Source organism: Tigriopus californicus, chromosome 1 (genome assembly GCF_007210705.1).
Source record: "Tigriopus californicus strain San Diego chromosome 1, Tcal_SD_v2.1, whole genome shotgun sequence".
Classification (NCBI taxonomy): domain Eukaryota; kingdom Metazoa; phylum Arthropoda; class Copepoda; order Harpacticoida; family Harpacticidae; genus Tigriopus; species Tigriopus californicus.
Genome location: NC_081440.1, coordinates 15,428,008 through 15,442,304, shown reverse-complemented (window position 1 = coordinate 15,442,304; position 14,297 = coordinate 15,428,008). Strand labels below are relative to the sequence as shown.

The 14,297-nt window shown below is 45.5% G+C and overlaps 1 protein-coding gene across 9 annotated transcripts in view; it reads right to left on the bottom strand.

Moving 5' to 3' along the window:
- LOC131889225 (CUGBP Elav-like family member 4) overlaps positions 1-14,297 on the bottom strand; it is a 101,713-nt gene that overhangs the window by 14,513 nt on the left and 72,903 nt on the right. For all 9 annotated transcript variants that reach the window (XM_059238318.1, XM_059238296.1, XM_059238312.1 and 6 more), the window contains one exon: positions 11,299-11,427. In XM_059238318.1, the coding sequence (XP_059094301.1) occupies positions 11,299-11,427 (129 nt within the window). The remainder of the gene's footprint in view (positions 1-11,298; positions 11,428-14,297) is intronic.

The window sequence follows — 14,297 nt, the reverse complement described above, 5'->3', positions numbered from 1 at the left end:
CGTTTCTCCCCCCCCCCAAAAAAAAACGCTAATGGCTTCTTGCATCATGTGGCCTTTTAAACATTGTTTTTTTTTAAATCTAATGTAAACCCATCAAGCAAAAGGTCATTCCGAGTTTTGTACGAAAGGATGTCCCTAAATTTGACTCTTTTAAGAGTCCTTTGCGATTGAATGGCGGTTTAGGGGCGAGAAGTCTGAAATAGAGTGTTGGAAGCCCTGAGCACAATCCAAGAATGAAAGAGGGAAGCTCCAAAGCGAACGAGATAAACAACTTAAGTCCCGGGGTTCGAAGCCATAGGGCCACAACCCATGTTAGGAGGAACAACAGCACCAACAACAACAACAACAGCATTGCTACCACTACGCTACCACACAAGTACATAGAGTAAGAATGTGTGCACAAGGATGAGAGGTGAATCTATTTCCCAAAGCTTTGCATTCGAAGTCTCTCCGAGGTCCTCCCTGTTGGAACCACTTGAAAAACGGCCCTCTGCAAAGTGGAACCAGTTATGGAGAATCGATACAGTGGTAAGACGAGCGAATCCCTTTGTTTGGTCCCCACCATTGCATGGCTAAATTTCAGAGAGGGGGAAATTTGAGTGTAATGATCCATTAAGGGTCACTCCAGTTTTTCGTCCCCTCATTAAAACGTCAGTGTTCTTCTCCTCTTTTTATGGTTGACAATCCTGGGAGTCGAGAAAGTTGGTTCCAAAGTCAAAAGACTTGTTGTTCCAACAGGTTCCAATCTCGGCTCCCGTCTTCCCATTCACAAAAAAGTGGGACCGCTCCATGTTCCATCTCGTTTCTCTCAGAGCTTGGTCACCAAATATGAAGCAGGGATGAAAGGGATGAAATAAAAAGAGGAGAAGAAAAAGGTGAGGGAGAATGGAAAAGGCTGGAAACAACCGGGTGACGGAAATCTGCACAAGAAAGGCTCTAATTTTGATCCTTTAGTAGGTCTTGTTGACCTAACATCCTAGTGCTAGGCAACCAACGTGAGTCATGGATCCAAACAGCGAGCGAACAAGCAAGTTCACGAAAGTTATTCCTTTGTGTTTCGGAGTCTGAAGTCTAATCATAATGAAGACGAATCCACAACTTGGTTCTGTTCTAACTAGGATAAATGATTCAATATACCAGATTGCTACTCATGTGGAGTCTTGATAAGTTCACTGAGAAAGAAGATAAGCTGAAGAGGAGGAACTTCAACTTTCCTTCGTACCTTCTTCGTCCTTTTGTGCTTCCAAACAAGACGAAAAAAGAAACGCAAGAGATATTTTTTTCAAAGTCAGCATCAGCAGAAAAGATTCCAACGGCCTTCTTTCTCCCCCTAATGAGGATCAAAAATGAAGAGCCTTTTCTTTCCCTCAGGCGCCGCCACAATCACTGGGGGAGGTCAAGCTATTTCTTTTTCCAACTTGAATGTACGCTTTTTATCAAGTACGTTTGATCTTGGCTTCCTTCCATCGAGCAGTATCCATATCCTGCAATGGGTCCTTTTTTCAATCTTCCCTCATTGTAGGTATAACAGCCACACTGGAACGACATGGTCGGTCCTTCATTCGACTTTGAAAAGACGTCACGGAAGCATTGGACGAAAAAAGTTGCTCGTCCTGTCGTTTTGCTACCTTATCAGTCGTTCTCGCGTTGCCATATGTGCAATACTCTATCATCCTTTGATCTTTGAATCGAATTGCTGGAAAAGGATTGGGACGCTTGCTCGATGGAGTTGTTCCCTTTCCAGCCTCGACGGTTCGTCTCCATGGGTGGGTTGGGATGGTCGGGTGGTTTGGTTGGTTCGCTTTCGACCATTATGAGATATGCTTTGAACTCGGATCTCTTTCTCTCTCTCTCTGCTCAACGTCTAGTGTGGGTATATTGAGAAAGGTATGTGAGTTCCTCACCAATGATGAGTTCCTCACAGAACACGTGAATGTGGGTAGCCGATGATGCCCAAGAGTGAGGGTGTGTACTGTGCGTGTGTCGTTCTCTTGGATGGCCCAGATTGATATTTCAGAAAAGTTAGGAGGTGCGAGTGCATTTGTGAAGAAGAAGACGAAAAACGGGAAGAAGAGGAAAGAGAAGGAGTGCCACAAATGTTGCAATTCCAAGGGAATGATGATCATGATGATGCATTGGCCTCCACCCGAGCCAAAATGTTTGAGAATCATTTCAAAGATTACAAGATCCTTGATGCAATTTGTGCTCCAATACGCTCTGATGAGATTAAGAAGATTTGAATGCAATATGGTGCATCAACCCAATGAACCACGAGCCCGACCATGACGACCGTCCACCGACGACAATGGGAAAGAGGCGCGATGCCACAGGCACATGAGGCCGACGACGACGAAGCACACGATGATGATGATCCAGAGAAAATATTGTTGCTTCACTTCAAGTGAAGGAGAAGAAGAGATTTTCTCTCTCTTTCTCCCCTGGAGATGACAAAAGTTCCCTTTTTTTCTTCAACAACATGTGCCATCCCAAAAAAGTAAGCAATCACCCAGGAGCAGGAGACTATCGAGCTAGCTACCGAGAGATGAAGCAAAGGAGAAGGAGGAGCATGTCGTCCCAGTTCCTTCTTTTTCCACTGCTTCTTCAACGCTACCATGTACCTGCTTCAGCTTGTCTGACTCGATGGGACCTCTCAACCTTAGGACTTGACGCGAGCACTCTTCCTGGGATGAATCAAAGATATTCATGTCCCATGACGGACAGAACCACCCAACAGTCTTCTCTCTTTCAAATTGATTCTGTCTGAGGACCCCAATGGACGGTGATGTATCTGGGCCATTTCTCTAGGAGTCCCGGGTCTTTCGACCGGATTTTGCTGGGTGTTGTGCCGCTGAATGGATGGAAGAGTCACTCATCCAACTTTGGTAAAGCTTCCTTGTCAGGAAGAAGCTTTTTCCCTACCTCGTACTATACCACGTGTACACAGTGACAAGAAGAGCCACTACCACTTCTCCCAACACCAGCCACCATGATGATGACGATGATGATGATGATGATGACGACGAGGACGCAACAAACGAGACACCCCCCAGGAAGTAGTGGGGACCCAAGTGTCTAAAGAACACTCGAAGGCAAGTCGAAGAAGAAAGATCTGAAGAGACTTTCCCTTCACCGCCAAGTTTCCAACCGGTGAGCAGACTCGCCAAGGATGAAATGCAAGCAAGGCGCTTTTGTCTGTGGATTTTACGACCCGAAATGCACTCACTAATGCGCACACCATAACGGCATAGGTGAGGTTGTAAATGACATGTAGAGCCTCGTTTTCGTCCAGTTACGATGATGAACTCTCACTCATGTTATTGTCTATTTTTAAGTGTTGTGCTCTTGGGTGTATCCGAGACTTGGAACTGGTCTCGAGACGCTTTTGCTCCTGCCTGGGCAACCGTATCTGTCAAAAACATTTCGCTAAACCCAATAACCTCCGCCGAAGAGGATTGTGTGTATGAACAATAAAAAAAGAGAGAATGCTGCCAACGGAAAGCGTCTATGTTGGTCACGAAATTACTTTCCAAATCTAATGATGCAGTCAAGGCGCTTTATCTTTTTTTGACACTAAGTGAAGAGCACTTATCTATGTGAGCCTTTAAACTATTTCTCTGAGGAGCCAAGGGAGCGAAGGAATATGTACGGCTCTGTGTACACGACCATGTCAATTATATCCTCAAATGAGCTCCACATGGAATGAGCTTGGTGTTTCATAAAACTCGAGGATCCGCCCAAACCTTTAGTACCTTGCTTGGTACGAGGCTGTCCTATGTACAAAAGGGAATTGAGGCGTCTTCTGCGATAAATTCGTTCCCCTAGTGGTTGAAAGAGCGCCGAGGCGGAGTTGTCTGTCTGTTTTTGTGTTCGGGATGTTGGAAAACGTTGTTTTCCGCTCACTAAAAAACAGATTAATCTTGTTAGACCTAGGTGCCTTCCCTTGAGCTCATGTTAGTCCGATCACTTGGTCAGAATTCACGATTTGGTGGGCATGGCCATCTCACACTTCACAACATCCGTTCCATGAATCCGGTCCTAGGATCCACAGTACAAGAGGGTGGCTACGACGAGAATCGTAGTACTTAGCGAGAATACTGTACGCGTATGTAGGCGTTTGTAAGGTGGGTGCTCACTTCCACAGAGCCCATGCAACTAGTGTTGGCAAGTGCTTTTGGTGCAGTTTCAACAAGTGGTCTGAATGGAGGGACCCTTCTTTCTCTTTCTCTTTCTGTTTCCTCGTCAGTATTCTTGAAGGTCCATGAAACCTCTTTCTTGTTCCCTGTAGTTGGTCGTCTCCCTCCCCCTTTTCATTGCTCCGGAGTCGTTGTCTTTCTTGGCAGGACGGAAACAAGACTTGTTCGAACAGCCCCAGAATGGACGAGTGCCTGAAGGCCCGTGTTCCATTCGCTTATCCCACCACTCCTCCTTCTCCTCCTCCTACTACTGCTACTACTATTACGTGCTAGTACTACTACCTCTTCGTCTCCCCACTCTTCGGCCCTGGTGGTTGCCAAGAGAAACGGAAATACCATATTCCAAGTTTTTCTTTGAAGCAACAGGAGTCACCAAGGAGTAAAGGGGGAGGAGGAGCAGGAGGGTTTTATTCTCAAGTTGCTAATTACCGGAAGGCCAAGAGTAGCCCTTCTCCTACTACTATCATCATTAGCGTCGCATGGCAAAGGAAAAGAAAAAAGAGAAACATTTGCAGCAACCTCGAGTGCAGCAGAGAACACAGCCACTGAAGTGTGTTAGGGGTTTCATATATTGACTTTGGGTTGTCATGATCACCATGCTCTACTAGTTGTGAAGGAAATGCTCCCATTTGTTGTTGTGGGCTCAAAGCTGAGATCATGGTGGAAAGACAAAAGACGACGAGGAAGCGAAGCCCCTTCAGGGTTTCAGTCAGGAAGAAAGCCATGGCCATGCTTCAGAAGTGCCAGTGGACACAGACGAGGAGCTTGATGTGCTTCCACACCGTCCAGAGGTTTGTGCAACGTTACTTCTCCATGTTCCACCACTGCTACTATCCTACAAGTCCGCTACTACCATCACCCGAGCGACCACATGCGTATGTGTACGTACACCATGTAGTAGGTTAGAATTGAGCCAAAGAAGGAGAGCAAGAAGAAGCCTCGCGAGTTTCAAATAAAGCCAGAATGAGACACACGCTATTTGTTGCTCCTCTACTCGTGCAGAGTATACTATGGACAACAGGGACCATGACGAGGATGACGTTCCACGCTCCACGTTCCAAGTCTGAGAGACAAGCTGGCTGACTCACTCACTCACTCACAGAGCATAAAGGAGGGAAAAGCTTGATGGCTTGTATGGAGGAGCCAGAGTGGACCTCATTTAATTTGATAGCCAGAAGCCAACCAGAGGAGCTTCCAATTTAGGTCTAGCTTTGGCCAGGAATGATGTCACAACGGCATCCACACTCATCTACAGCACACCAAGAGGGTTTCACGATGCCTTTTCCTCCAGAGCAAAAAGACAACAAGGGTGGTTGTGGGGTTTCAGCAACGAGTATCGCTCCAACACTTTCAATTTGCGCTGGAGCATGGAAAACAATCCGCCTCAATGTTTCATTGAGGCGTGATCCAAGACGTTGTTGGCCAGTGGTGGCCAGTCGATAACATTACAATCTGAGCATGGCCCAACCACATGACAAGCTAATCTCTCCCCTCAAAAATCTGGGCTAGTTGTTGTTAGTGTGACTCTGATGGTGCACGTTTCTCCCTTAACTTGATTATCACCGAAGCTTCTCCGAAACTTGGGCGAGGGAAGACACAGTATACATGTATGCTATGGTACAGTGGGGTTCCATACTGATTCTGGGTCCTTGGAACCACGCATGGCTAGTGAGAGTGTGAGTGAGTGCGAGAGTAAGTGGGATGAAGTCAGTGGTTCCACAAACTTGCACCACAACCGACGTGATCAACAGTGGTTTTCCAGGAAACATCGTGGTCGGGGTAGCAGAAGTGGTGCATGGCACGTTATGGACTATCCCAAGTGGCTGTTCCATCACATTGAGTGGAGAATAAAAAGGAGGAAGTTAGGGCAACGAGAGAAGGAACAAGAAGCAGAAGAAGAAGAAGAAGAAGAAGATGAAGAAGACTCCGAGAGCGAATGAGAGAAAAAGAGCGAGAGAAAGAGACATAGAGAGGCCCTCCTCAAACAAAGCCACTGATTTAGGGTCCGGTCCATAACAGGGCCACCACATTCCACTTATTGGCTTCTTCAGATAATACGGGCTCGTACATAGCAACGCTTTTGGGAATCAGTAAAAGTCCTTTTGTGGTTTTGCCTCGTTGTTGAGGGTGTCCAGGTTTTATGGCCTTAGATAGGAAGGAGTTTTTTTCCCTTTGTGTGTCAATGGTCCAGCCACAGAGAAAAGTTGGCTCTCAGTTGCACTACCGGACCCAAGAGTGAATAATAGTGATTTATGTTGAATCCAATCTATTAGGGCAAAAAGAGGGAGAGACAGGGGAGAAAGTGGCACGAGAAGCCGGCCAACCCAAAATGATCCAATAACAATAAACTAGTTGGTGGAAGAGGAGAAAGGGGCGAGGCCAGCTAGTGACGCTGAGAATGGACCGAGTTGAAACAAGGAGGCCAGGCAACCTTCCTTAGGAGAGCCTTTGACCATCCACCCACCCTAAACCTGTGGCTTCTTTGCTTGGATCCATCGTGTCCAAATTTTCTCTGGCATTGAGAGCCAAATGAAAACCTAGCCTGTTACGTATATGCCAATGAGAGCGAGGAAGGGAGGGAGGAAGAGAGCGTTTCAAATTCAAATTTTCGAGGGTAACTCGAATAGAATTCCACTTTCCCTTTTTCTGCTGCTCTCTTCATCTTGTCGTCTTCCACTTCCATTTGGAAAACCACCCATCCTGCCATCAACCACGTTGGTTTTGAGGGAGACCCAGAGAGAAAGAGAGAAAGAAAAGAGAGAAAGACGACGAAATGACAGTGCTGAAGGTAGAGGGACCAATTCTCAAATTTCCTAATGTATTCAGCATTTCAAAGTTTCTTTTCGAGGTTCGTCTTTTTCAATCTGTCGATAAGACTTTCTCTCAACTTTTTTTCGACACAGCGGGACCTGCTTTGATAAGTGACACAGATAGATAATAGTCGTAAGAAAGGAGACGAGGAACCTTATGGTCCCTTAATGGTCTTCTTTGAATTCAAAATGAATATGATGACTGGTCCCAACAATGATGTCCTGGGATTTCAGAGATCAATGGCCAAATCCGTATTGGACCCGAACATTTTCCAGACTCTCAATAGAACACGTCCATTCGAGCTTATAAATCGATTCATTCCGACCGACGACCACCGACTGCACTGGGTTCCTTCTCATCGTGTTCTACGTATACACAACTCGGACTCCAGATTGAACTACCATCCTTCCACTTTGAGACTTTGAGTAGAGCGACTCAATGCGATATGACCTCGTTTACTTTTTTTCACAACTTGAAATGGCACACCAAAGGCTGGGCATTCTCTTTGATAGCGAGGGTGATTCATTCTAGCTCTCTGGATTTCTCTAAGAGATAAATAATTGTTCATGACACTGGTCGCTCTCTCTCTCTCTCTGTGTCACTGTCCCTGTCTCGTTGAGCCGTTGTCCAATCCTCGGACCACATTATTAGCAGTCTCCCAGATCTCCAGATTGACTCTCTCGATGTCGCTCTACCTTTCTATCCATTTATCCATCTTTCTATCTTTCTATCTATCTATCTATCTCGGACTGGTCTTTACTTCTCAGGTTACGTCTGAGACTTCCTGACAGAACCAATCTGAGCTTGAAAATGGCCGTCTACTTTCTTGTTCTCTCTCTACTCTGTTCGTTCGTTCGTTCGTTCGTTCGTTCTCTCTTTCTTTCTTTCTTTCTCTCTTTCTTTCTCTCTCACTCTCTCTCCGTCAACCAAATGAGGGGCTTCAGAGCGTCATTGTCGTTGCTCGTCCCATCGAATGAACCAGGAGAGGTGGATGGAGCTCTCGAGAAATCTCCGGTCCCAATAGGACATTGCAATTAGTGCCAACTTAGCAGTGTACTTGGTGGGCTCTTTCCTTGACCAAATGACTGTACTCGTTTACTCCCGTTCAATAGAGCTCTGGGATGAAAGTGAGGGCCTTCGCCTTCGCCTGGGACAGAGATCGGATCGGAGATCCCGAAGGGTGACTAGCAGTGAGGTGCGTTCTCTTTGAAGTTAGAGCTCTTTTGGCAGACTCCCATCGTCCCCAAAGCTAAAGACAAACACACGGAGAGGAGAACGACAAAGGAAGGCAATGCATTAATTGCATTATTAATGAGGGACTTTTTGCCCCTCTGCCGAGCCTCGTTTGTCGCTTTTTTTCTTTCTTCTATGCTTTCGTTCATTCGTTCGTTCGCTCACTCGCTCTGTTCTCTCGACCCTGGACTGTTTCAAAATGAGATGGTTCTGGATGTGACAGCTCCACATATACTATACCTATATATATTGAGCAGAAATGTCGATAAAGTGTCCCCGGGACAAGCGTGAGTGAATGTGAGTGTGTGCTTTCCTTTGACTCTGATTTCCTTCCAATGGATTATTTCTCTGACGTCCTGTCTTGTTCCTCTCATTGCTGGACTCGTGAAATCTCATCTCAAGATATGTCATGAGAAAAATTGAACTGCCACGATTGTGTCAGAGATAAAGAAGCTCTTCATCAATTCTTGAAGGCTTGACCTGAACTCTAGATTGTCATCCCAATCATTGAAAAAGGTTAGCGTTCCACAATGGCTCCCAAAAATCATCGAGGTCCCAAACCGTTCAAATATTTGCTTCTTGGCGGCCACTTCACAGGATCAACTTTGCCCATCATAATGATCTGGAAGGAGGCAAAAAGCCTCCTGAACTTTCCCAATCAGGTTGACAGCCTTTCATCAAAATGAAAACCCGAAAAAAACCCGAATCCGCCAATTTCCCTTTCCGGACCAACGTGGAACAAGGAAAAAATGGATCAGGAGAATAGTCATGCAAGAAAGCAACGGGCGGATGAATAGAAATGTCCGTGTGTGGATGCTCAGATATTTCGGCCTTTGACTCCGCCAGTTCGTCCGCCAATCTGACGGGAAGAGAGGCTCCTATGTGCCCTGGGATGCCCTGTCAAAGAGTGGCAAGAAATTGATGGATGAGTCCCTGGAAGATCCCCTTTTTCTCGTTCCTTCTTCCTCCTCCTTCTCCTGCTCTACTCTCTTGTCGACTTGCTCAGGTCCAAGTACGGTGTACTGACTACTGACTGGCTGTCTGCCTGACTGGATGGGATACATGCAGTCAGTCTCTTTTCCATCATTTTTGCGCTGATCCTTCATTCTTGCCCGTAGCTCTGTTGCTCTATTCTTCTTTGTTCTGTACCTTAGAGTCTACAGGTCGATTTATCCATCCACCAAATGATGTAACAGACCAGTAAGCATGTTATGAGTGCAATCCGTGCGTGAGCGACAAGATGGATGATAACCATGAATTTCAATCCCGCGACCCTCGAGCTAAACTAGGGACTACCCGTATTCTTAAAAACCATTTCACTCGAGCAGAATATTGTCGGGTGAATCAACAGTTCTAACCAACGCTCGTTCTTTCCACCTCCTGGATTTGGAAATCTTTCCATTTTCTCGGGTCGGCAGCTCCAAGAAATGAAGAAAGAAAAGGAGATCCTGTTACTTCTCCTTCCCCCTTCTCCTTCTCGGCCGGGGTCCTTCTGGCTGGTGTGACATAGTAGCACACTTTGATATGATTTATGACACATGATTCTCTCCAAAGCTCAATGAAAGTCAAAGAGTCATGTTCCCTGCTAACCAACCAGCCAACCTTGTTCAACAGCCACTCACCTCAAAACACAAAGGGAGAAGGAACCCTGGATGGAAGTTGGAACAAGAGGTCCTACTTTGAAAAAATAGTCCAAAACGCCAAACGGGATAGGGGAACAACGCTCCTTGGACAAATACTGTATGTTATAGTTTCTATGTCAGTTTTTGTAAAGAGTGCCACCCAGGAGAAGGCCAAGCCAAGCTAGACTAGAAACCTTGAGAGATGATTACATTTGACCATTCGTTTCAATTAATCTTGCACTTTCCACCTTACCACCAATGCTACTACCATTACTACGTACTCATTTGGCCACCCCTCTCTTTCCTCTCACTCTCTCTCTCTCTCTCCGGTTCCCGCTCCCGTTTTTTGGCTTGAGGTGGGTTTTAATTTAGTGTGTACTTTGTTGGGAGAGTTCCGGAGCGATTATTGTATTTACGGACGACATCAATTATTTAACAGCCCTCCTTTCTGAGCACTTATGAAGGGAATGAAACCAACCCAAGCCAAGTTTCAAATATCAAATTTCGATACTTTGTGTCGTTGGATCAGACTTACGTACATACAGGATGTACGTACGTGGACCATTCACCTCACATAAACCGCATGACTCTCTTTCGACTTTTGAGTAAAATTTACCTTATCATGGATTGTGCCCCAGAGTCTTAATGAAAGGTTTCCTAGTTCCGTCACAAACTTTGGTCGAAAAAAAGTTTATGGGAGAATAAGTGAAGACGTGGAACACGCGGGCCCTGTATTTTTGGGATCCGGGTCGGTTTCATCTCGAGATCAATCGTCATCTTTCATTATCCATCTTATCCAATACTTTGCAAATAAGCCAAAAGGAGTTTAAGACTGACGCCAACTTGTCCAGAGATCGTGCAGTCCCCTTTATGGATCTACAGTACTATGTCGTCAAGGAGTAACACATTGGCCTCGGGCGTTCCCGCTGGAAGCGGATACTTACTTTACTTGCTTCTATTGTACCACTACTGAGGTACTCACTCACTCTAATGCTTCTAGTCCCTCTTGGCTTCTTGTTCTTCTTCCTCCTCTTTGTCCTCGTCCTCCTCTGCTTAGCCTCCTCTGCTCTGCACTACAATATTTGAGAGTTGCTCAGTATGTACATCATTTTCTACTGCTCAATTCGAAGAGTGACGAAAGAACTTTGCCCAACATGTTTGACATTTTTTAGACTGAGTTTAATATGTCAGGTATTTCCTCGGTGCAAGAGTATAAGTTTTCTCCGGGCTTACCGTCACATTCTTGTGCCTGTTTTGCACTGAGATCTAGAGATCGAGGTTTGGCGTGCTTGGCATCAAAATTGGAACCCTACGCTAACTTGTCGCGACTCTCTTGTATGTAGTTCTTACTTCCCTTCAACTATGATGGTTCATGACAAACAAGTCATTTATGTTCTTCAAGACAGAGAAGGAACTCTAACAATGAAGGGACCTCTTACCTTTGCTGGCTCCGTCTGGTCCTCGTAAGATAGTGCACTCCTCTATATTTCCAAATTGCTGGACCAACTGGCGTACATCATCCTCTGTTTGTTGCTTACCGAGCATACCAATGAACAATTTGCGATCTTCTGCAAAACAAAACAGAATATAACAATTAGATTTCAGGAGTTTCATGTTTTGGTTCGAGATTGAATACTTCAGTGTGGTCTTTGTCGGAGGGTTCCAGTTTTGAGATCCAGTTGGAACCTCCCAGGAGAGTATTGAACAATAAAAATAGATTGGCTCGATCCGCTTAAAGGAACCAAGTCTTGAAGAGGCATCAATAAAAAGCACCCTACAAATCCCTATCGTTCCAAATATTGATGCATCATCATACGAGATTCATACGACAGTTATGCTGTCTTGGAACAGCACGCCCGCCAATATCCTGAGCCCTGTCCGAGGTCAAGGTTATTGTTTTGGGTTCGGTTTTCGCTTGTGAATCCTCCGTGGAACAATGGATCAAACTGAGTTATCGGTCCTTGAAGAGAACTTCGTCCTTTTTCTTTCTTTGTGATGTTTCGAGAGCAGCACCGGGTCAGCCAAGAAACTGGATCCACTGACCGACCGAGGAGCCAACTCCTCCCCCTAAAGGTCTGAAGGTTCGCTTTGGCTTGGTCCCAATTCCTCCGCAACAATACTGGTATTGGTCTGTCTTCCTCGGGTTCGGATGTCGAAGACACTTTGGTGCTTTGCTCAGGTCCTCTCCCTTCCTCAAACTTCGATTCATCGATCGATGTTCTCTGTCTTCCTCGATGCAGCTGGATTCGAGTACTAGTGCTCGAAGCTCTCGATGCTCGATCCCGAAAAAAGAAGGAACAGAGATGCTCCCATGATATTGGAACTTCTTCAAGAGAGGAAACGTGGCATATTCACGTACTAGATTACACAAGAAAACAACAAAGATCTGATCCACAATCTTTCCTGTCCATTTTTTCGACGTAGAACACGGACCGGGCAATTTATTATCGGTATCCTCATCATTGTTAAAGCAACAAAAACTGTGGACATGTCAATCAAATACTCCGGTAGCAAAAACGCGCACACTATCAAACAATATCAAAAACTTGTTAGTTCAATGTTGTTCTTGTTGGAACACATGCAATTGAAAGGGGGATGAGGTTCTCTTTACAATCGTGATAAATAATGTATGTAACACCACATTTCTACCACCACTATTCCTGGAACCTGATGTGGATCCTCCGAAACATTATTGTATCTGAAAGCTGACCTTTGGTCTGATCTCCATACCGGTAGATGGCGACATCCCATCCGCTTTTCAATTAACCCAATGGGTTCAAGAATCTGATTTCACCTCCCCACCGTTGAGATAAGACTGGGATCCTGTTGAGACGTTTCAATCGTGGCTAACCCATTGTGTCGGAGCGTGTCTATTTCTTTCCTCCCTTGATAACTTCCTTCTACCGCTGTCTCGACCCCCAAAACGAAGAGGAGGCAGGAGGCAGGCCAATCCCAATTCCCCAATCCCAAGGGCGTAACAGCCACATCGTTATAAACACTCAAACTCAAAGTCCCAAGTTGAACCACAACCAAACCACCACCAAACCACCACCATCACCATGAAGGAGAAGGAGACGAAGAAGTGGATCTCCCCGAGTCAGACAATAGTGGATGAAGAGAGCAGAAAAGAGGAGACGAGGAGAAGAAGAAGAAGAAGAGGAAGAAAACTGAAAATTTTATGACCTCCACCAGTGGCACCACGAAATTCCAAAGAGCCACTTGAGTGAAATGGTATCCACCGAGGATAGACCCAAGACCCGACCAAGGAGATGGGGGCTACCACAGCCACTAAAATGAACCTAACCAGAGGGTGAGGATGTCTGAATTCATAACCATTTACAATGAGAATGGCCGTTGGCCTCATCTCCCAAGTACTAATAGTAGTAGTAGGGAACCATACCCTATAGAGGAAGGGATGGGCATTCATTGTATGTGTGTTCGTACGTACTAAATGCAGTTCACGGTTGGTTGTCTCATTGGTCTTTGGAAAACTCTTTAAGAACCCAGAGTCTAGCTTCGAATCCGGTCTTTCTTTCCTATGTATGAGGAGGACATCATTACATACCCTCCGATTTGCTTCTCGAGTCTTGACACTCTGGAAAGCATTTCTTTGAGTAAACATCTCTCTTCTGGGAAAAAGTCCGATCATCCCAAAAATATGGTCATTTCTTGAAAGTGTGGCAAATACGCACTCAAAGACAGGGCGTTCCAAAGCTATGAGAAAGACAAGCCTGTGTGTCTTTCATAAACTGGAACTCTCAATCTTTCGTTCTCGCGTATCTGAAAGCTCACCCGGTGGGTCTTTCGGGTACGGTCGGTAAGTAGTCTGGGAACTCGCTTCAGTTCGAGGTGAATGGGACAGAAAGAAGATCTTGAAAAGGAAGTAATCTCATTCTTACTGGATTTTCTCTCCTTCATCTCTTTCGCTCTCTTTCTTTTTCTCTCAGGTTGTTGCAAAAGTGATAATTGACTCTGACGAATATGATTTTCCCCCTCCCCAGATTTTTCCCAAGGCACACGAACCACCTTCATCCATGGTTGTTCCCCAATTCGGTTGCCCCTTTTTCATCATGGGATCCCTTTGGCTGTACCAAATCTCTTTCTTTTAAAACGGAACTTCGTACATTCGACGGTGGAACTGTCTGGTCTTGTTCATCTTCATCATGAGCGATGTTTGCTCCATCATTCAGACAAGCCCTTAAAACACGAGCTGCTTCTGCTTCTGCCATCTGTATTGCTTTACTGTTGATGCTACTGTTCAACCTACTTGGCCTAAAGCTCTGGGCAAAGAGTTCACGACTTCCGAGCGATTTCATTCTTGATTTTGTTATCTTCGATCAAGGAGGTTTTTATGATTGTTTGGAACGTTTCCAAGACCATCGTCAATCTGGCTGCCTCCTTCTCTCTCTCTCTCTCTCTCTCTCTCTCTCTCTCTCTC